The 20,905-nt window shown below is 52.1% G+C and overlaps 1 protein-coding gene across 1 annotated transcript in view; it reads right to left on the bottom strand.

The window, feature by feature from the left end:
• Positions 1 to 20,905, bottom strand: part of DIP2C (disco interacting protein 2 homolog C) — a 195,093-nt gene that overhangs the window by 67,760 nt on the left and 106,428 nt on the right. Inside the window, exons 16-19 of the mRNA XM_021707986.1 lie at positions 19,296 to 19,389; positions 19,029 to 19,148; positions 17,690 to 17,804; positions 2,435 to 2,574 (exon numbers count right to left, since the gene is read on the bottom strand). Of these exons, the coding sequence (XP_021563661.1) occupies positions 2,435 to 2,574; positions 17,690 to 17,804; positions 19,029 to 19,148; positions 19,296 to 19,389 (469 nt within the window). The remainder of the gene's footprint in view (positions 1 to 2,434; positions 2,575 to 17,689; positions 17,805 to 19,028; positions 19,149 to 19,295; positions 19,390 to 20,905) is intronic.

Raw genomic sequence — 20,905 nt, forward strand, 5'->3', positions numbered from 1 at the left:
TTCAAAGCTTCTCTAAGTTGGAAGTGGTATTCAAGCCTCCGGTGTCCCATGGAAATCTTAACGTTTGATTTCAAATTCCCTGTAGGGCGAGTCCTTCAGAGAGTGTGACTCGAGTGCTTCGGCACATAATTCCACGATGCCAAATTCTCCCTTGTCTGAGCCACACACACTTCGATGCTCTGCACAACCACGGCATCCTATGTATCACTGCAAGCCACAGATCTGACTATGGAACCAAGAGCCCAGTGTTTTGGAGGGTGGTGTGTGCATAGCAACAGCTGAGCCACTTAAAAAGCGCCCAGGATGCCGAGGCAGCCCCTGGGCTGGAGCTAAGGTGCCTGAGAAATAGAACCTACAGACACATAGGAAGAATTAAGCTCACTCACAGTAAGAAAAAGCCATATTAAAACTACACTGATCCCGCATCTTGGGAGGCTGAGGTGAGTGGATTGCCTGAGCCCGCGGGTTCGAGATCCGCCTGGGCAACTTGGCGAGACCTCATCTCTACAACAAATCAAAAAATGAGCCGGGCGTGGTAGTACGCGCCTGTAGTTCCAGCTACTTGGAAGGCTGAGGCAGAAGGATTGCCAGAGGCCAGCAGGTACAGGGCGACAGAGTGAGACTCCAACTCAAAATAAATAAATAAATAAATAACGACGCTGAATTCATCTCCACCCACCAGATGGGTGGACATCGAAAAGTCGGGTGACACACTGGACAGGGGGTGGAGAAAGGGGTGCTGCCCACCACCGGCAGGGGTGGACATCCTCACAAGCTCAGGAAAGACAACTCGGTGTCATCAAAACCATGCAGGCATGTTCTCTTTGAAACAGAACTCCCATTTCTAGAAGTCTTTCCGTTGGAAGCTCCCCACACCTGTGCAGCCTCAAGCGTGGGGCCGTCCACTGCAGCAGAACAGGGAAACTCATCCAAGGAGGGGAGGTTCCAGTACATTGCTGCGTATCCGCACAGTGTAGCACTAGGCTGCCGGAGGAACAGGAAAGCTCTTCACGCGCTAACAGATTGACCTCAAGATACAGAACCTGAAGATGTGCATAGAACTCCCTCTTTATGTAGGAAACGCCCCCAACTCAGGGAAGATGACACGCACATGTATGGCAGTGTTTTCATAGCTCCAGAGGGATTCCAAAAGGGAGCCAGGTGTCCGCGGCTGCCTTGTGGTCAGAAAGGAGGCTTCTCATCATGCAGCCTTCGGAATCTTTTGAGGATCCCATCGTGGGGCACTATTATTCGTTTGAAAACTATATATCTATATCTATCTGTCTGTCTATCTATCTATCTATATATTTTTTTTAACAAAGAAACAGAGCCAGAAGTGCTGGCCAGAGCTTGAGGCAGGCAGTGGGCTGGACACAGAGTCTGGAGGACTGGAAGGCAGAGCTGGGCGACACTGCAGAGCATTTCCAGGAAGCAGAGTGGCACTGGCAGCCACGGGCTGGCTCTACCTCTTGTATGCCTCACACAGGGCAAGCAGAAGGGCAAACGGCTTCTGGGAATGCCCAGCCCAGGCACACTCGCCCACAGAGGGGTCGTGAGGGATCCCCCTCCATGAGACCCCAGGGCCTGGCCGGGTCGCCCACCACCGGGTGCTGTGTCAGCCGCTCGTCCCTGCCAAGGTTCTACCATGACCTAGTCGGCTGCGCTGGCTGACACAGGGTAACAGGCACTGTTCGCGCTGGGTGAGCCCGTCCCGCTACACGGGCGAGACCACACCCCGTGCCCGGAAGGGCCCTGCAGGAGGGGATCCAGGTTTGGGCTGGGGGCCCCAACTGAGGAAGCAGCCCTGACTCCATTTTGGGGCCATGCAACATGGAGCCTAAATGCTGAGGCCTGCAGTTCTGAAACAGGAGCCAGGTGAGCGCACTCTGCAAGTGAGGGCCGGGGCTCCGGCGAGGCGCCAGGTGTGTCGTGCCGGGGGCGGGGGAGGCAGGCCGGGTAAGGCGAGCCGGGCCTTCAACCGGGAGGTCCCTCTCACACCCGAGGAGATGGCTTCCGTGGCGTGCGGCGAGGGCCTGGCTGCCAAGCACAAGCTTCACTGACCGCACAGGCCCACATTCTTCCACCTTCACACGAGCCTGCCTGGGGAGCGCCCAAGCTTGGGTACCCCCACCCTGGCTGACACATGAGGGTGCGGACGGGGTGTGGCTTCTGGGGCGGACAGGAAGCTGCCCAGACACAGCGCAGGCCCGGTGTCTCCGGCGAAGCCTCCCGGGGAGCGGACCCTGGGTCCCGAGGTGCAGAGAGGCCCTTCCCGTCCGCCCCGACACACAGGTCTCCCTCCTCAGGGGCAGGAGCGCTGCGCCAGCGTCTGAGGCCTAACGAGGGCTTCAGAAGACGGCGAGCGCTCGCGCCAGAGGAACACAATGGCTACTTGGGAATGGGCGAGTCTGCGAGGCCCCCGGCCCACACTCACCTCCAGGCATCACGAGGCCAACGTCCTGGACGGTGAGCACAGACAGCTTCTCTTCTGAGTCTACGCGGATGACGCCGTAGGCCAGCCCGTGCATGGAGAGGACGCCCCGGCCGGGCGGCTGGTTGCTGTCGTCCGTGGGCCTGCAACGGCAGTTATTATCTGAACATGCGTGAGCGGAGACGCCACGGCAACCGCCAGCACGCGATCAGCACACACGCGGAAGCCGCCCCCGGGGCCGTGTCAGGGACAGACAAGTCCCCGGCTCTACTGAGTGCCCAGGCTAGCTCAGAACCCTGACATCAGCGCTCCCCTGACATCCTGCCCGCTCTGTGGGCGCTCACGTCCACAGCTCTCCCCAGCTCCTGCTCTCGGCAAGATCTGCTTTCCCCGCTCTGCAGACGGCGAAAGGGGGAGCGCGCCCTCTCCACTGAAGACCCGGACAGAGGCGACGGGAATCCTGACTGGCCCACTGCAACTCAGAGGAGCGCTGTCTAGGCCTTGGCCCGATTTCTATGCTGGAAATCTAAACAGGATTCCTGCTATGCATTCTGGCTGCTGAGCCCTGAGGAAACTCTTTCGGATGGCAGGCAAGCTACACGTGCTTTGTGGGTCAGGAGACACAGGGTTTAGATAACGTACCGTTTCAGATCAAGACTGCCGCACTCAGGACTGTCTCCCTGCTGCCCGTGGGCTCCATGGCGGCCGCGCCCTCGCTTGCCAGTGACACCCCAGCTCACTCATCCCTACCCAGACATCCGTGTGGCTCTCGTCCTCAGTGTCCAATGGTTTGGCTCAATGGGGGGTCTTCTTGTCCCCTCAGGAAGCACCCCGACTCAGCCCTCCATTTCCCCATCATGCACCAGCTGACTAGTATGTGGCCTTCCCGAGCACATGCAGTTTTTGTTTTGTTCACTGCTGCATCCCACCCTTTGAATAGTGTCCAGGAACAAAAATCTGTTGACTGAATTAGCGAATAGATATGCTAAGATATTTCTAAGATCATGGATTTTATCTCTGAAGACTAAAGATTCTTCAATGTGTATCTAAGTGAGAGACCACCACTCAGGTGAACATCCTCTTTGTTTCTGTAAGTTTCCATATACAAATCTTTAATGTCGTTTTAAGGTCTAAAAGTTGGGCTATAAGTGTACGTCTGCTGTTTAAAATATTAGGGTCTATAATGAACCTAAAGACATAAATGGGGCAACAGAAAATTTAAAATTTACAAAAGGAGATCTCATTTGCGTCAAGCAACTGGCATATAAGAAAAAAGCACAAAAGAGACTGGAAGAGAATGAGCCTAGACGTGAGAGTCAAGTAGGGTCGAGCTAGCTAGCTAGAACAGAAAAGAAAAGGCTGCCCAAATAGTAACACCCACATGAAGCCACCTGGACACAGTGAGCTCGGAACACTGGCCTGTGTGTTAGTCTCTGGGCAAAGACCCAACACATCCAAACTTGAAAGGGACAAGCAGAGGAGTCCTCAGTGGTCCCACCACCGCTTCCTCACTCCACCACAGTCCTCTGCAAAGGTTCAGAGTGAAAGTTGGAAATTCAAGGTCTGGTATCTGTGGTGAGTTGTACTCTGTCCCCCTCAAAGATAACCCTGCATGTCTGCAACTGTGACCTTATCTGGAAATAGGGTCTTTGCTGGAAGAGACGCTACTGGACTTAGAATGACCCCATCCTGAAGTCGAGAGCTGTAAGTTGAGCAGTTCCAATCTAGGGACCCTCTAAGGTCGAGTTAGGATAAGGTCAAACTGGATTAGGGTGGACCCTGAATCCAATGACTAGTCTTCTTACAGGAAGAGAAAAAAAGAGACACAGACACGGAGGCAGAGACGGGTGGCACGCCTGCAAGCCAGGGACCGCCGAGGCCTGTGGCAACACGACGGGCGGGCGAGGCCTGGAGCAAGCCCGCCCCCAGGGGTGCAAGGGGAGCTGGCCCTTCTGGCCTTGGCCTCTGACTTCAGCCTCCAGAACCGAGACAACAAATCGCCGTTGTTGAAGGCCACCCGGCAGGTGACGCTTTGTCGCAACAGCTGTAACATGCCATGTTAGCAATAAGGACTACTAAAAGGACACTGTTTTTGTCTTACGAAGCCACAGGAAAGCAAAAGGCTGGGCTAGCCGAGACCACCCCCAATGTGGGAGGATTCAGAACGCTGACCTGTGGTGACCAGGGAGCCCGGTGAACAGAGGCCAGGAGAAAACGGTTCTCTTAAGATCCAATAATGTACGGCTTGCCATCTCAGTGGCATAACCCTCTTTCCTACGTTTAACAGTTAATGAGAAGACTTGTAATCACTGAATACCTCGACATTACAAACTGTGTTGGTTGCAGGAAATTTTCAATTATGTTTATAATAATGACCGCCACAGAGGGCAGTATATTCACTTGAAAAGTACACTAGTGATACTAACTATGAATGAATTTACCAGCACCGTGCGTTTATGTTTCATAGATTCCCTTGCTAGACAGAGAACACTCAGACCTCTGGGGTCTCTTCCTGGCAGACTTGCGAAACACACTCGCAACGGCAGGTCCAGACGCCCGAGAATCCCGACTGCGGCGCCTCGGGGCCCGCCTCCCCCAGCCGCCTCTCTGTGGGCCTGGGGCTGCTGCTGCCTCCTCCTCCCGAGGACGGCGATGCTCACGGCACTCCTCCTACGCCAGGAGGGTCCTGAGCTCTTCACACGCAGGGACTCAAACTGCAACAAGTCTTGGAGGGGGCCGGTGTGTCCCCGTTTTCAGATGAGAAGGTGAAGGCATGGACATGGCAGCTCAGCTGTCCAAGTAGTGGGGTTTGCTGGGACTGGGCCCAGAGCAGATCCAGGCTGGACCGAACACCCCGTCTTCCCTCCCCGGCACTTTTCTGCCTCTGGTCCCAGGACACTGGGCACATCTTAGTTCACGGCCATTTTCTTTTTATAAAAATTTAAAAGCAAAATTACGAGTAACACAGGAGCACATTCTTAGTAGGACCAAGGCAAACACAGTGGCAAAAGGGTAAAGTCCCTGTTCCTACTCCAGTCTTACATCTTGCCCTCGGGTAACCACTGTCAAGGTTATACAAAAAGGTCCAGATGCCCTGATGTACAATTACATTATAGGGTGTTTGCCTGTGCAAATAAACTTATTTATTCATTTTGAGTCGGGGTCTCTCTCTGTCGCCCAGGCTGTAGTGCAGTGGCACACTCCCAGTCACCGTAGCCTCAACCTGCTGGGCTCCCGCAACCCTTCCACCTCAGCCTTCCAAGTAACCGGAACTACAGGTGCGTGCTACCATGCCCAGCTAATTTTTTGATTTATTGTAGAGACAAGGTCTCACCAAGTTGCCCAGGCTGGTCTCGGACCCCTGGGCTCAGGCAATCCTCTCGTCTGGGCTTTCCAAAGTGCTGGGATTATAGGCTTGAGCCACCTCGCCTGGCCAATAAATTCGTTTTCAACGAAAAGCAGAATCACAACATGCATCGCCTTCTGCAACTTGATCTTTTCACCAAATATTCCTGCAGATCTTTCCATGGGATTGTCTGTGTTGGCATATTCACACACCAATGACTCCAACTGTCTTAACTATGACATAGTGTACAGGAATATATGAGAGTTTATTTTCTTTTACTTAATTTTTATACAGTTGGGAATGTTTCTGTATGATACATAAGGAAAATGGAAGGACCAAAAGGTATATGCTGGCTGTGCATGGTAGCTCACGCCTATAAGCCCAGCACTCTGGGAGGCTGAGGCAGGAGAACTGCTTGAGCCCAGGAGTTCAAGACCAGCCTGGGCAGTATAGTGAGACTCCGTCTCTACAAAAAATCAAAAAGTTAGCTGGGCATGGTGGCATGTCTGTAGTCCCAGATACTCAGGAGGCCAAGGTTGTGGTGAGCCACGATCGTGCCACTGCACTCCAGTCTGGGTGACAGAGTAAGACTCTGACCCAAAAAACAAAACAAAAGCACTTTTAAAGTTTTAGGAAAGACTAAATCCCTCCTAAAAGGAATGCATCGCTTTACATTTCCACTAACAAAATGAGTGCTTTAACCTCACTGCCTAGACATGCACATGGCACTGGCTATATGTCATTGTATTTTACCTATTTTAACCACCTGTTCTCTATAGCAGAAGTCCCCAAGCCTTGGCCGTGGCCTGTGAGGAATTGAGGGGCACAGCAGGAGGTGAGCGGCAGGGGAGCGGAGCTCCGTCCACTGTCAGATCAGCGGAGGCACTAGAGTCTCATAGGCACACAAACCCTATTGTGAATGGCGCTATCGTGTGCTCCTTCTGGGGATCAAATGCCTGACGGTTCCCCTTGCCCCCATCCATGGAAAAACCGTCTTCCACGAAGCCAGCCCTGAGGCCAGGGGGCTGGGGACCACTGCTCTTGAGCGGCTGTGTGAAACAGGGGCAGGACCATGACCCTCCCACTCCCCCTATTTAGCAGACAGGGAGTGGGGGAGGAGAGGCTGAGCACTGCCCCAGGCTATGGCGGGGGGGGGCAGAGCCGGTGCCCAACCTAGGTGCTGCAGAGTCCCCGCCTCTAGGCACGCGCTCAGCTGCCTCGGTGGTGCCCGTGTCTGCCCAGTCTGGCCACACTGATGACCAAACTTAAAAACTGTCCCCAGTTCCATGAGTAAAACCCCATTTCTTGTTGCTTCAGCTTGTGTCCCCTTGATTATTAAACCAACTTGTCCGGAAGTGAAAAAACAGTGGAAGAATTTATGAGGATCTCAACATTTGACCTTACTAATGACAGTAAGTCAAACAGCAGCTAATAAAGCTATCGGCCCACCTGTCAACTTCCAAGCTTGGCTCCATGGTGAAATGGTGTTCTCAGGTGTCTCTCAGAGAACACGAATGACCCCAGGAACCATCTCAGCATTTCTCAGGAACATAAGGAGGCGAGTCTGCACTCAGAGACACGGAAGGCGGGAAATGCTAGCTATGGATGCAACCCTGCACTGACGTGCAAGAGGGACGCGACAGTGCATGAAAACAAAGAGCGAGGAGCATGCAAACCTCAGCACCGCGGCCTCACGAGGAAGGTGCTTCACAGCAAACGGCTGCCATCACGTGGCCTGCACCATTCCTCGGTGGCCCTGGCTCCCCCAGTCCCTGTAAAACATTCAAAAAGCCTTTCGCCATCTTGCTTGCAGAACACCTGAAGAAACAGCTGCCATAAATTTCAGTGAACACAGCTACAGTTTGCAACTGCTGACAGCAAGCAGAGCCTGAGGGGCTCAATACATTAACACAAAGCAAATGGAGTCTGGCAAGTAACGAGCCTTTACGATTCCAGTTCTGAGGTTTAACAGAGCAACTGCAACAACCCTTGCAAAGCTTTAACACCCCTTGTCATTTGCTGAATCCTCTTGCCAGCGAGAAAACAAAGACCCTGCAGGTCTTTCCTCTGATACGGGCAATCTCAGGTCAGTAATTCTCAGCTTAGGGGCAACAGGCGTTTGGAGAACAAAGGCGTTACATCGCAGAAGACATTGTTATAGAACAGCACACATACAGGAAAATTGCCGTAGTAATGCTCCCGTCAACAGCAGCAGCTAATATCTGTTGGATTCCTACCACGCACCAGGCATCTTTTTAAGAGCTTTATGTGTACGAACCTGTGCAATGCTCACACTGACCTCTGACGCCGACCCCGTGATCACCCTCGTTTCACAGATGAGGAATCCTGACAGGCACTGCCTATGCCACAAAGTTGGCCCACGAAGAGCCAGGACAGCTGCCCAGGCCGACCGAGCACCCACTTCGGCAGACAGAGAAGGAGCCAGGTGGCACTCCGTCCACAGACACCACACCGCACTTGGCAGTACCAAAGCACCTTGTGCAGGGCAGCTTCTGGGAGAGAATGCATCGGCTCATCGCCAGAGTGCCGCTGCCCGCTCCGACACGCCACTGCCTCCTGCTCATGTGTCAAGATTGACCCTGGAGGCTTTGTTGGTGCTGCGAGCCCCAAAGCTTGGATACATGCGCTTCAGGGAGAGAGGCATTCTGTGTTACTCCTGAAGGTGTGCTGGGATAAATCTAACAGCCCAGAAGCCCGACGTGCAGCCCGCTGTCCGTGCCCAGCCCCGCTGGCCTCTGAGGCCGGAGCCCACAGCCTGGGATGGCTCTCCCGTAACCTCAGCTGGCTGATTTATGAACATATTTTGCAGAAGGGAACCCCAAAGTGGTCCCTGTTCCCGAAAGGGCCGAAAGTCTATAGATACAAGCAAACGCATCTGCAATCCTATCTTCACTGATGACCACAGAGTGTCATTTTTTTTTTAGTCAAGTGGACTAAAAGCCAGGCCAGCAATCAGCTGCACTGATCTGTTTACTGGAAGTTCAACCTCTTCTCTATTACCAAGGTAGAACGGGCTGTCCCTAGAAGTTCACTGAAACATAGGGCACGGCCCTTAAGCAACAGCGAAGGAAATGTCCGTCCTAGGACCCTCAAATGAGGCATAATCAGACCTCTACAGGCCTTACCTTGCAACCAGAAAGGACAGTGTGGCAGCCAACCCTTGTCCTTCTCTTTAAAAATTGGAAATGGTGGCTGGGCTCGGGGGCTCAGCCTGTAATCCCAGCGCTTTGGGAGGCCGAGGTGAGCGGACTGCCCGAGTCCGTGGGTTCGAGATCCGCCTGGGCAACTTGGCGAGACCTCATCTCTACCATAAATAAGAAATTAGCCGGGCGTGGTAGCGCGTGCCTGTAGTTCCGGCTACTTGGAAGGCTGAGGCGGAAGGATTGCCGAAGCCCAGCAGGTTGAGGCTGAGGTGGCCAGGAATGGCCACTGCACTCCAGTCTGGGTGACAGAGTGAGACTCCACCTCAAAAAAAAAAAGGTAAATGGCAAATAAAACGTGAGCACTGTCATGGCTCCCACACTAGACTTCGTAATGACACTTAGGAAAGCATCCCTTTTGTTCTCAGGCCAAAATCCATACGGAAGTTTTCCCAGAGCCTCACTTAAAATGGCTCTATAGAATGTCTCAGAGATTTTTAAAAAAATTTAATAACCTCTCGTGGGTGGAATTTTTCAAACCTTGAGACCAAATACATCATGAGTTCACACGCATTGGCTCGTTTTCCAAAAACAAGACTGTCCTAGCCTCTCTGTGGAGCATAGGGGCAACCAGAGAGGGTCGCGTTGCCAGAAATGTAAGGATGAGGACGGCTTTGGCCACATCTGTTCAGAAATGACCCAAACATGAGGGCGATGAAAGAAATGGATTCTGGAATAAAGAGCAGCACCTGTCTCTCTCCTGGAGCTACTCGCCGCCAGGAGCGCCCTGCCACCTAGGCTCACCTCCAGGCAGCGGGAGGGTCTTCGTGCCGCAGCTGAGCCTGAAGTCATCCTTTCATGCACCACCAGCACTGAAGAGCTTAAAGACGCGTCACCGGCATCATGATGACACGAAAGGATAGCGACATCGCGACGAGAGTGAAGGCCGACTGAGGCACACGGAAAACAACGCGCCACAGGAACACGCCGCCCAAGGCCTGTGTGCAGCCTTCACGACTCTATTCTTCCTAGCGCAACCTGGAATTCGACGGTTGTACCTGTCTGTCCTTTTCTGTTCTTTGGTTTGTTCCTGAATCTGAGTGATGCCCATCCGAAAACCGGCACGTCTGAGAAGACTGTCCCACACCCTGCTCCAAACATGGCAAATGGCACCCAGAGCAGCTGCTTCCCCAGACGGTGTGTGCCAGGGCTGATGTCACGCACGTGTCGCGTGCACAGTGCAGTATGAGACGGTGGGAGGCGCGCCCTGCTCGTTATTTCCTGTCTTCTGGTCAACACCTATCCTTCGCAGTTTTGCCTGTAGCCATTGAAAAGTCATCCCCTGCTTTGGGAAGTCTGGCTGGAGGCCGGCTTCCTGCACCCACTCCACGGGCAGGGCACGCCCTTCTCTCCTACCCCTGGGAGCCTCGTCGTGGACATGCTGCCCAAGGGTTGCACCTTCTCTCCTGTCACACCTTTCTCTGGGTGAGCCCAGGGGGGCTGGTGTCAGCTGACAACAGGCACGCAGCCTTCCTGCAGGAGGTCCTCAGCCAAGCAGGTTACCACAGCACACTGAGGCTGCCGGCAGCACCTACATCATCAAGTGGAATGGAAATGAACAAAAGCCAAACCACATATGACTCTACTCACGTAAAATGCAACCTGTGTGCCTATCGAGTGTAGAAACGCACAGGAAAAGGTTTGGCTGCAACAGCCTTTACTTCTAGTGAATGGTGTGGAGTCATCAGAGGTAAGTGTACGGGAGGGGACTTCCTGAATCTGCTTTCAAATGTCACTTTCACTCATTCGAAACATATTATTAGGCACTAACTACTTACCAGGCAGAGACAAACAGTAAAAAATAAGTAAATTTATCGGCAATCCCACAGCACACGGGAGTCAGCAGTGCTGCAGGAAAAGCGGGAGTGAGGTGCCAGGGGTGGAAGTGTGTCTGCTGGCCAGCAGAGAACTGGCCCCACTGTCTGCAGGGCGCCCAGGCAGAGGGCAGAGCAGCCTGAGGCCTGGGCCATGCACACAGGGGAGCGGCGAGGCCCGCCAGGGGAAGGAAGAGAGGAGGCCGGGGGTGAGGGGCGGCCACACGGGCCTTGCGCTCCTGCAGGCTCCGCCACCCAGTGAGGGCCACAGTCAGCTCTGGACGACCGGTGTGGGGAGTGGGGGAGGGCGGAGGCCAGAGAGCAGCTGCCGGGACCCAGCGGAGGGCAGCCCGGAAGGGGGAAGCAGTTGGGCGGGCCCCCAGGCTGGGTGGACGGGAGGAGAGAGAAGGAAGGAATGCGAACGGCTCTCAGTTTCCAGCCCAGGCAACTGCAAGACGGGGAGACCACAGCTGGCGGCCATGGGCATTCAGAGGCGGGAGACCGGACTCCGAAGCCACTTTTACCAGGCAGCAGGTAAGTGTGCATTGCGTCTACCGGAAATGCTCAAGTACGAGCCAATGTCGAGGGTTGGCTCCTAAATCAGAGCTCGTGTCCTCTGCGCCTCCCACACTCATTACCCAAGAGGAAGGAGAACCGAGTCATCAGTACTGGGCCAAGACCTGAAAGACAAAAATCGGTGCCTGGTCTGCATGTTTCTGACCCTACTTTTCACGGACGATGAGACACCGGACAGGGGAGGAGCCAGGAGACGGTGCCCGGCGCACACGGCCGACAGGATTCCAGCCGGCTGGGCCTCGTGCCTGCGACACACAGCTGCCTGTGACAGAGGCGGCATGGGCATCAGCAGGCAGAGGCAGGTGGCACAGGTACTGGTCTCCTCCTCTTTAGGCGAAGAAATTGGGCATCTCAGAGGATATCTGGTCCACACTGACATAATCAAAAGGTCAAGTAAGTCTAACAACCTATCCTTTCTCCTGAATAAGGCCCTTGTGAAAAACCAGACTGAAGGACTTAGAGGAACTTTCGCTTCTCTGAAGTACTGGACAGACCACAGGTAACTGACACCACAGCAAACACCTGGCAAGCATCTGCTGGCCACAGTCTTGCGATGCAGCTTGAGTCTGTTGAGTGGTCCTTTCTTGATGGGACAGTGCGGGCGTGGTTTTAAGTCATGTCACACACCAAGTGAGGTCCAGCACGGCACACTGCAGTCTTCACCACGGCAAGCTCTCAGTCCTCGGGAAATTCCCTGGGTGTTTTAGAGCCGGCGCCAGCGATTCTCTTTGCTTGCATCTGTGTCGACCGAGCAAAGGTGCCCATCCTCAAGTCTCTTGGCAGGCGCTGTGTCTACAGGACCACCGGGGACAGAATCATTCGGCCAAAGCACTTGAGGCACACCTGAGAAAGTAACTGTGGGCTTCAGAAGCTGCAGTGCAATCCTTACCATCACCCGTGGCCCTCTTCTTCATTTGGGTTGTCTTCAAGGTGATCTTAGTTTAGATTTCTAAAATACTCCATTTCAATTTTGGTCACAGGCATTTATGATTTTGAAACCCAAGAAGGAAGGTGGATGCATAGCACTGCGGTACTTGTGAGTGCTTTAAGGGGACAAAACAGCAAAGATATTTTCCAAAAATTGCCATTATCTGGCTAAAACCATGAAGTCAATACGGAAGCAGTGAGCACGGCTTAGAATTAAAATCAGTCTACTTTCTCCTGTATATTTTTTTGTGGTCCTTCTTTATCTTGTGCAGGAGCCAAATGGAAGGGGCGACCCTGTCACTAAACGTCAGCGAGTGGGCCCCGAGACACATGGGGCCAGGCGAACACGTGGGGACACAGGACAGAGTCTCACATCCCAGGCCATACAGGATGTGAATGCTGTGGTCCCCGCACAAGCAGGTTTAAGTAACCTCAGTGGCTGCACCTCATCGATGCATTCTAGATTTGTGGGAATGATTAATACACATTCCTGTTGCTCTTAAAAAGATCAGAAAGAGTCATGGGGGTAGGGTGCTGAGGAGAAAGACTAAGAGACACTATGGGAGGGCAAGCATTTGATTCCCCTGGGAGGAAGGGAGTCTGGCTTTTTAGAAAAAGTTCCGATGGATCACCGAGGGAAGACCATTTTATCAAAGTCGGAAAATCAGATCGCAGGGCACAGGCCGGAAAACCAAAAGATGGTGTGTTCGTGCTACTGACACGCCTTGTGATTGTGCGGCATTTGCTTTTTCCCTAAAGGAGCTACCGACCATAAGTCGTTTTGCCTGTCAATCAGTGGTCTCTGAGGAGAGGAAAGAAACGGGCCTTCCCGGTTTACGCAGCATCCGGGAGCAGCACGCTGTCGCGGGGGAGTAAGTGAAGATCGTCATTCACTGCGGGGAGCGGGAGCTGCAAACTTTCTCAGGAAAGGGCCAGACAGGAAGTATACCGGCCTCTGGGGCCACATGACTTTCTGCCACAGCTGCTCAACTCAGCCCCTGTAGGCAATTCATAAGTGTCCTGGATCCCAAGGAAATTTTCTCTATAGAAACAGGGCAGAGGGCAGTCTGTCGACCTGTGACACAAGGAAACAAACTCTTTTTTTGGGTCCACCAGTGAGAATCTATCGTGCAAATTCCATTGCTGCCTGAAATGACCTTTTCCCCATCTGACAGCTCTCTAGACCGCTGGTGCTCTTCCCACCACATCCCACACAGGTGGCGCTTCCTGCCTTGCTGGTGCCGCGTCTCCAGCACTCGAACTGCGCCTGGGACACATCTGCTCCATGAATGAGAAATGAACACAAGAAAGACAGGAGGCGAAGCAGGGGATAAGGGAACAGGAGAAAAAGCTCTCTTGAGCTTGTAGCACATGCTGTCATGGTGAACGCACGTGGCAGGGGACCGTCTCCGCCTGCAGTTCCCACCCAAGGCAGAAGTGGAAATGGTGCATGTCCCAGGCGCGGACTGCTGTGCAAACAGGAGCAAAGAGGCGCCGGGACAAGGCTCCTGACACTGCACAGCCCCCTACCGGGGCCTGCTAGGAATACTTTCTTAATCAAATCCTCTTGAAACAGGATTGGAGGGTGAAACAGGCCCTCCCCGTCTTTTGACTTTGTGGCTGGGGATGAAAATACCACAGAGGGCACAGGCTTCCAAGACCTCCCGGGACAGCGTGAGGGCACTCGGGGCAGGGAAGGCCTCCGGGACCCAGGCGGCCTTGGACGCGGTGACTGGACGGGAGCAGTGGAGGGAGGTGCCATCCATCAGGCTCCAGGGTCAGACACCTCTGGGGACAGCAGCTGCGAGGCAGATCAGCCCCTCCACCCTGGGCAGGGAGACGAGAGAGTCCCCAGAAGGGGGCACAGGGGGGGCCTTCATGTGACGCCGTTCTGCTGTCCTCATCTCACAGTTAGGGAGCAAAACTCCAGGTGACTTTCAGAAAAGCAAAGCCCGATCATTCACAGAGAGCATATCAATTGGGGTTTCCGTGGCGGCGATTTAGTCTGCAGGCAGGGATCCATTTTTTAAAAAATGTCTATTATTTCCTATCAGTTGAGACAATCGAGCAAGGACTCCATGGTCTGAGACCACCCCCACAGATTGCTAGACCACGCCTTTGCGATCAGTCCACGTGCGCGCACTGAACACCAGGATCCCGCCTGGTCAGAGACGCCGGGGCGCTGTCCTTGAGCGACCTGTGTCTCTGACGACAAACTGCTGCCTGGCTGAAGCCATGCCTGCTCCTGCCTCCGTTTGGTCTCACTACACTTCTATGTCACTTTCACTTTGTTTGCTCCTTAACAGGCATCTTTTAAATCTAAGTAAACGACGACAGCCGTCTGTTTCTGGCTGCTGGGGCTCCTGGTGGCAGTGGCCTCGGAGCACCCAGCAGGCACCGCTGGCGCTAGGCCCACAGCCTGGCATGTTGCCAAGCACAGCCACGAGCGAGTCAATGAGCAGACCCGGCAGGTTGTGCTGAGGCCATCCGGCAAAATTCAGCCAAGGCGATGACATCCTATTTCATTTTCTGCCTGGGTAGCACTGCCTGGGGCACGTGGTAGTGGAAGCAATGTACCTGGAGACCGGTGGGTCTTGATCCTTCATGACATCCAAGACTGTGACAGAAAACCCACCATGCTGAGCCTCCGCTCAGGCCCGTGACTCTACCAGCTGTGGCATGCTGCAGACAGGAAGGGCGTGGCAAGGATTCTGGGTTCTTGCATCTGCCCTGGCTCTGAGAAACAACGACTGACAGGTAGGGCGGAGGCGCAGCAGCAGCGTCAGGTTGTGGTCAGGCATGAAGGAAGCCGGAGGTCACAGAGAGGCATGTCGGGGCCACAAACACAAGCCACTCCATTCAAAAGCAAGGCCTGCCAACGGCCAGGGCTTTACTCCTGTGTCAACTCATCATCTCTGATACATGTGACAAATGTGATGACACCATCTTGGGTGGGTTCTCACCAAAGTCTACTGTTCCAGCCCCATGAAGAATGGAGTCTGGAAGTCATTCAACCCACACTGCTTATTTCTGAAGGACTGTCTCTTTAGCAAAATTTTGAAACTACCATTCCCAGTCTACTTGTGATTTTACAGACTCAAACTATACGTGTAATATAGTGGATCCTATATTTCGTGCTGATCGTGCCTGTTTGTTGGTTGGTTTTCTGCATGAGCCTCACTAACCACCGAAACCTCTCATGGGCCACACGAGATACACTCGTAAAGAGCTGCCGCTTACTCGGCCTATGAGTCCTAAATTTTCAACCTTTAAAAAAATGCTTTCTAAAGGGTTTAAAAGTGTTAAAGATTTTAAAAGAAAGGCGTAAGCATCCTTTGCACATTGCCTTCTCTTCCCTCTGTCCATCACCTCTGGGGTATCCATGCTCCTGGCCTTAAGCACAGAGGGCGAATTTCTAGGAGAAGCAAATGAGCAAATCATTGGATCCAGCAAATCCAACTCTGCATTCTCCATGTGTGTGAGCCATTCACTTTTGTGAATTATCTGTGGCCATGCTGCCACTTCAGAACTATGGGATCATAAAATTTAGAAGTGGAGGAAAGTGCAGTGGTTCCTGGCCCCAACCCTCCCTGTTTGGTGGACACTGAGGCCTTGGGACAGAGCGCCTTGTCCGGGATCCTGCAGCCAAGCACCAGCCAGGCCGTGCTTAAAGCTAGCCCCACCATTCGCCCAGCGAGGCTCACACCCGACTCCTGATTTGAGGCCCCACTACCCAGGATCAGCTCACACCCACTCCTGACTGGAGGAACCATCACGCCTCCTGGGGTTCCAGCTTGTCAGCATCTACTCTGGTACTCAGCAAACATTCACCTGGAGTATGACTAGCTCTTGCAAATATTTAGAAAAGTCCTTAAAAGAGGGAGCTGCAGTCACGGGAGACTTTGCAGCTGCTGGAAGGGGTGGGAGTGTTCGAGAAATCTGGCACAGTGTGTTTCCTTGCTCCCAGAAACCCTCTCTGACCTTCCAGTTAGACATGTCCTGAATACCGACCTCTGAAGAACATATCTGTGGTGGAAAATCTTTTGCCGCAACCCTGGGTGTGTTTTGCACTCCAGGGTTAAATATGAATGTCAGAAGATTATGTACACAACACCTACTACTATTAGGGTAACAGCAGGATCCAAAAAATGAAGATCAGATTCTGATTAACGATACCATCTTTCACTGTTAATTTAACTGGATGATAGGCTTTAAATTTCTGTTTTAACCAAAATTAAAAGTGGCTTCTCATACTGTCAATATTTTCAATTTCTCAGATTGCTAGTTAAATAACGTAGCTAAATATTAAACTATCAAACATCAAAAAGCATCAAAAAAGTTCTGATTTAGGAAAGTTCTTCCAGTGAATATTTTTGGAGCACCTAATGTTTCCGTAACATGGTGCAGAACTCACATACTTGACACACTGGGTTTTCTACCGCATCCATTCACAGTATATTTGCGCTACACAAGATAAAATCTAATTAGGGACGGAACCCAAACATACTGAGAAATAAGTCACGGTACAAGTTTCTAACATCTAGATGATGCGAGCGCTTCTTTCCTACGTTAGTGTTGATGCTGAGCGCCGAACATGAATGGCAGCCAACTCACTCCTGCCGCTGGTGCTGATCAAACGGACCTTCCCGTGCCTATTTTCGCAACCGTGAATGGTGCTGAACGCTCCTCTCTCCTCATCCTGGTAGGACCGATGTGACATCCCCATAACCACGACCCTCCCAAGGGCTCTGCTGCCGTGGAGCAGGCTGGCCACCTACGACCAAGGGCACCGTTGATGATGCTGACCTTGGCAACAGCTCCCCGGGAAACCCGATGCCCAGGCTGCAGGACACCTGGCCATCACAGACTTGAGAGCCCTTTCATGTGCCACCAAGCTGCTCAAAGGCTCAGAAAACCAGTGTCTTTTCAAGTGCAGTATTCCGAAGGGCAGAAAGTAATGAGGACATAAAAACCACACACCACAGGGTACTGGCCAGGCTATGACAATCACACCTTATCCAACACTTACTCTGTCCCATCCCAAATTAAATCTGAGACTGACACAAGCACATGAAAATCTGAGCAACCTGCAAGGACAAGGCAGTACCAGGTAGTACCACTCTATGCACCTCTTGGCGAGTTCCCTTTCTCAGAAATCACAACGAAACTGCAGAGGGTGAGAAATGTTTTTCTAACAAATGAATCTAGACCATCCAAAGTAATCCATTCTAGCATATAAAAGAGAAATAAACTCATCTCGGAAGGTTAGGTCTTGTTTTTATTTTCCTACTAAGCATCAACTGTTAGGATGTCCAGGTCCCCGTCTCCTGCTTAAATAGAACGGCTGCTTATGTTAACTGACATGACCCAGTACCTCCGGATAGCCACTGTGAGGGCCTCTGGTGAGCTGGCACAAGGACAGATGACCTCCTGTCGAAGGCCTTTGCTTTGGAAGACGTTGAGAAATGCATCGCAGGAAGAAATAGACCCTGGAGTCAAAGAGGGACCATGGTCAGATAGCTTAGGTACTGAGGGATGTAAAAATACCCTGTAACATAAATTGTTTTGAAATTAGGATTTAGGCACAAATGGGGTTAGATGGCATGAAAAAATACTTCCTTCAATACAGTGCTTTTGGTTACACTGAAAGACGATATTCTCAAACAGATCTCAAGAATTGAGAAAATGCAACTTCCACACTTAAAACACTTTTGCTGACTGATGAACTTACTCTGGTAACTTTTCTGAGACTTGTGCCATCATTTTCAGTACACAAGTTCCAAAAGATGGGTAAATCTCACCTTAACCAAATGAAGAAAACTTTCCTCATATTAACTTGAATAATGAAATCAGAGTAGAATTACTAGGGATATATCAGCAAAACTATTTTCACATACAGATTTACCTTGCTTTACACAAGATGCATTGTTCTGTAGAGTTATAACTATTTATTAATTTAGCTCCTGATTTATGGAATTTTATAAATAAAATTTGTTTATAAAAACATCTGTTTATGAGTCCACTTTTGTATATCAGGGATTAAGGAAGTTTATGCTGCTTTAGTTTACAAATATATATATATTGCACATGTAATAAGTATGGTCAGAAACACTCATTCAATTCACTTTGCTTCTGACTTTACATACTCTTCTCACAAAAAGAAGCCAGCTAGGGTTTTTTTCAGTTGACTGAAATATTTATCAAGATGTATCAACAGTATTCTGTAGAACTGTTTATTTACTTTATCTGGGTATATTTTGTTATAGGGTGTGATAATTGTATTCCATTAAAAATTACCAACTAATTTACTGATCAATAAAACTACTATAAACCATAAGATAACAGCAGTTAATAGTTGGGTACTTATTATATGCCAAATGACTACACTTAGGAATCACTTCATTTAATCCTCAAACAGTTTTGTGATTTAGGTACCACTGTACAGCTGAAGAAACAGGATTAGAAAAAGAACTTTCTCTACGAAACTAGGACACTTCTATTCCCAGGGCTGTGTGTCTGCAAATGCCTTGTTCTTGACCGTGATGCCACCGTGTCTTTAGGCTACAATGAGTAACGCAGTGTGGTTATTTTAAGACAGCTTCTTCACTAAGACAAAGATTAGGAAAACAACACCACAGCAAAGAACGGAACCTGGAAAACAAGGGCCTCTGTGGACCGCCTGCCTTTCGGGGTAACAAGGGGCTCTGACTTACAAGGGTTGGCGCCATCGGCCACTATCAACATCCGGAGAGAGGAGAGGTTGATGTCTCTTTGATCTCTGTGCGCGACTAACGCCCAGTGCATATCCCTTGATTTCACACAAGCCACTTTTGCTAAAAAGAAAAGCAGAAGTAGATTAGAATGTGCCACCACCAGACTGTCCCATGTTGAAAAGAGAGGTCACTGCAGCTAGCGGGAAATGGCGAACAATCCCCTATTTGTCACCAGAACGTGCGTGCACGCAGTGGAGACCTCTGTACCTTTGTACTGGCAGACCTTCTGGATCCAGGAGAGGGGGTTCACCTTCATCAGCGAGTACGGGATGCTGATCACGTGCATCATGTTCATGACGCTCTGAAATCAACGAAGAAGCACACGCGGTCACACGGGGCAGATCGACAGAGGCAGAGGAGCCCGTCGAGCCACACGTGCAGGCAGCGGCAGCGACCCCAGGCTCCCGTGGCGCTGGAGGCACGGGGCACAGGGGCAGCTGAGCCGCATGGGCTCCGCGCTGCCAGGTCTCGGTGTGGTCCTGGAAAAGAATGCCAGCAGCAGCGTGGCTTCCCGGAGGCTGCCTTGTCCCCCCTCTCCGCTTCTGACAGAATCAAAGGATTCGTTCAAATCCTTCTTTAAACTAAACCTTTGGCGAACAATCATCTTTTCATGGGCTTCCATATTCTTGAAGCGTAATTCTTCCCAGCATAGTATACTAATTTTTATCTCACAAAATCGATTTTGCTGATGGAACGCCACCCAGAAACGTGAGGGGCAAAGGGAAGCTTGTCTGAAACCGCACCGACTCCCAGCCAGCCCTGCAGACGGAGGCCGGGACTCCTGAAGGGCCTGTTTCTTTAAAACGGAAGACCAAAATGAACTCAAAAACATGGGCCGGGCTCGGTGGCTCAGCCTGTCATCCCAGCACTTTGGGAGGCCGGGGCGACTGGAGTGCCTGAGCCAGTGGGATCGAGACCAGCCTGGGCAACTTGGTGAGGCCTCCTCTCTACAATAAGTAAAAAAAAATCAGCCGGGCATGGTAGCTCCGCCTACTTGGAAGGCTGAGGCAGAAGGATCGCCGGAGCCCAGCAGGTCGACGCTGGGGTGGCTGTGAGTGTGCCACGGCGCTCCAGCCTGGGTGACAGAGTGAGATCCAACTCAAAAAACCCCCAAAACCCCAAAAGACTGGTTGGTATCCCCATGCTGTGGCTAGCACTCAACCCCCACTCTGGCGTCATGCGGCACACGTCAGCCTCCTCCTGTAGCAAAGCCACAGGGACCACTGGACCACGCCCCCCAGCTGGCTCTGTGGCATGTTGGGGTTCCCACAGGCTACTGTGGAGGGGGTGGAATGGGAGGCACAGACCTCTCTGGAGAGCCGTGAGCTCACCTCGGAGCACTCCGGACAGAAGTGAAAAGACAGTGTGCACCTGCCCGCCTGGGTGCGTCCCTGCGGCAGCCTTCCCAGTACGTGCTGGGGGAGGTGTGGGCACCTCTCAGGCTGGTGCTTTCTGGTCAGAGACCTGACCTGCCTCAGACATAACAGCCATCGAGAGACTTAGAACTGCCAGTGACCGCCGTGCTGTGGTGCAGCGGGAGCCAGCAGGGGACAACATCAAGAAGGAGCTGTTGAGGCTGGGCTCGGTGGCTCAGCCCGTAATCCCGCACTTTGGGAGGCGGAGGTGAGTGGATTGCCTGAGCCAGCGGGTTCGTGACCCACCTGAGCCACTTGGCGAGACCTCATCTCTATAATAAGTCAAAAATCAGCCGGGTATGGTAGTGCGCGCCTGTAGTTCCAGCTACTTGGAAGGAGGAAGTGGAAGGATCGCCGGAGCGCAGCAGGTGGAGGCTGCGGTGGAGCGGTCACTGCACTCCA

The sequence above is a fragment of the Carlito syrichta genome, unplaced genomic scaffold (genome assembly GCF_000164805.1).
Source record: "Carlito syrichta isolate Samal-C Ts95f unplaced genomic scaffold, Tarsius_syrichta-2.0.1 Scaffold130363, whole genome shotgun sequence".
Lineage (NCBI taxonomy): Eukaryota > Metazoa > Chordata > Mammalia > Primates > Tarsiidae > Carlito > Carlito syrichta.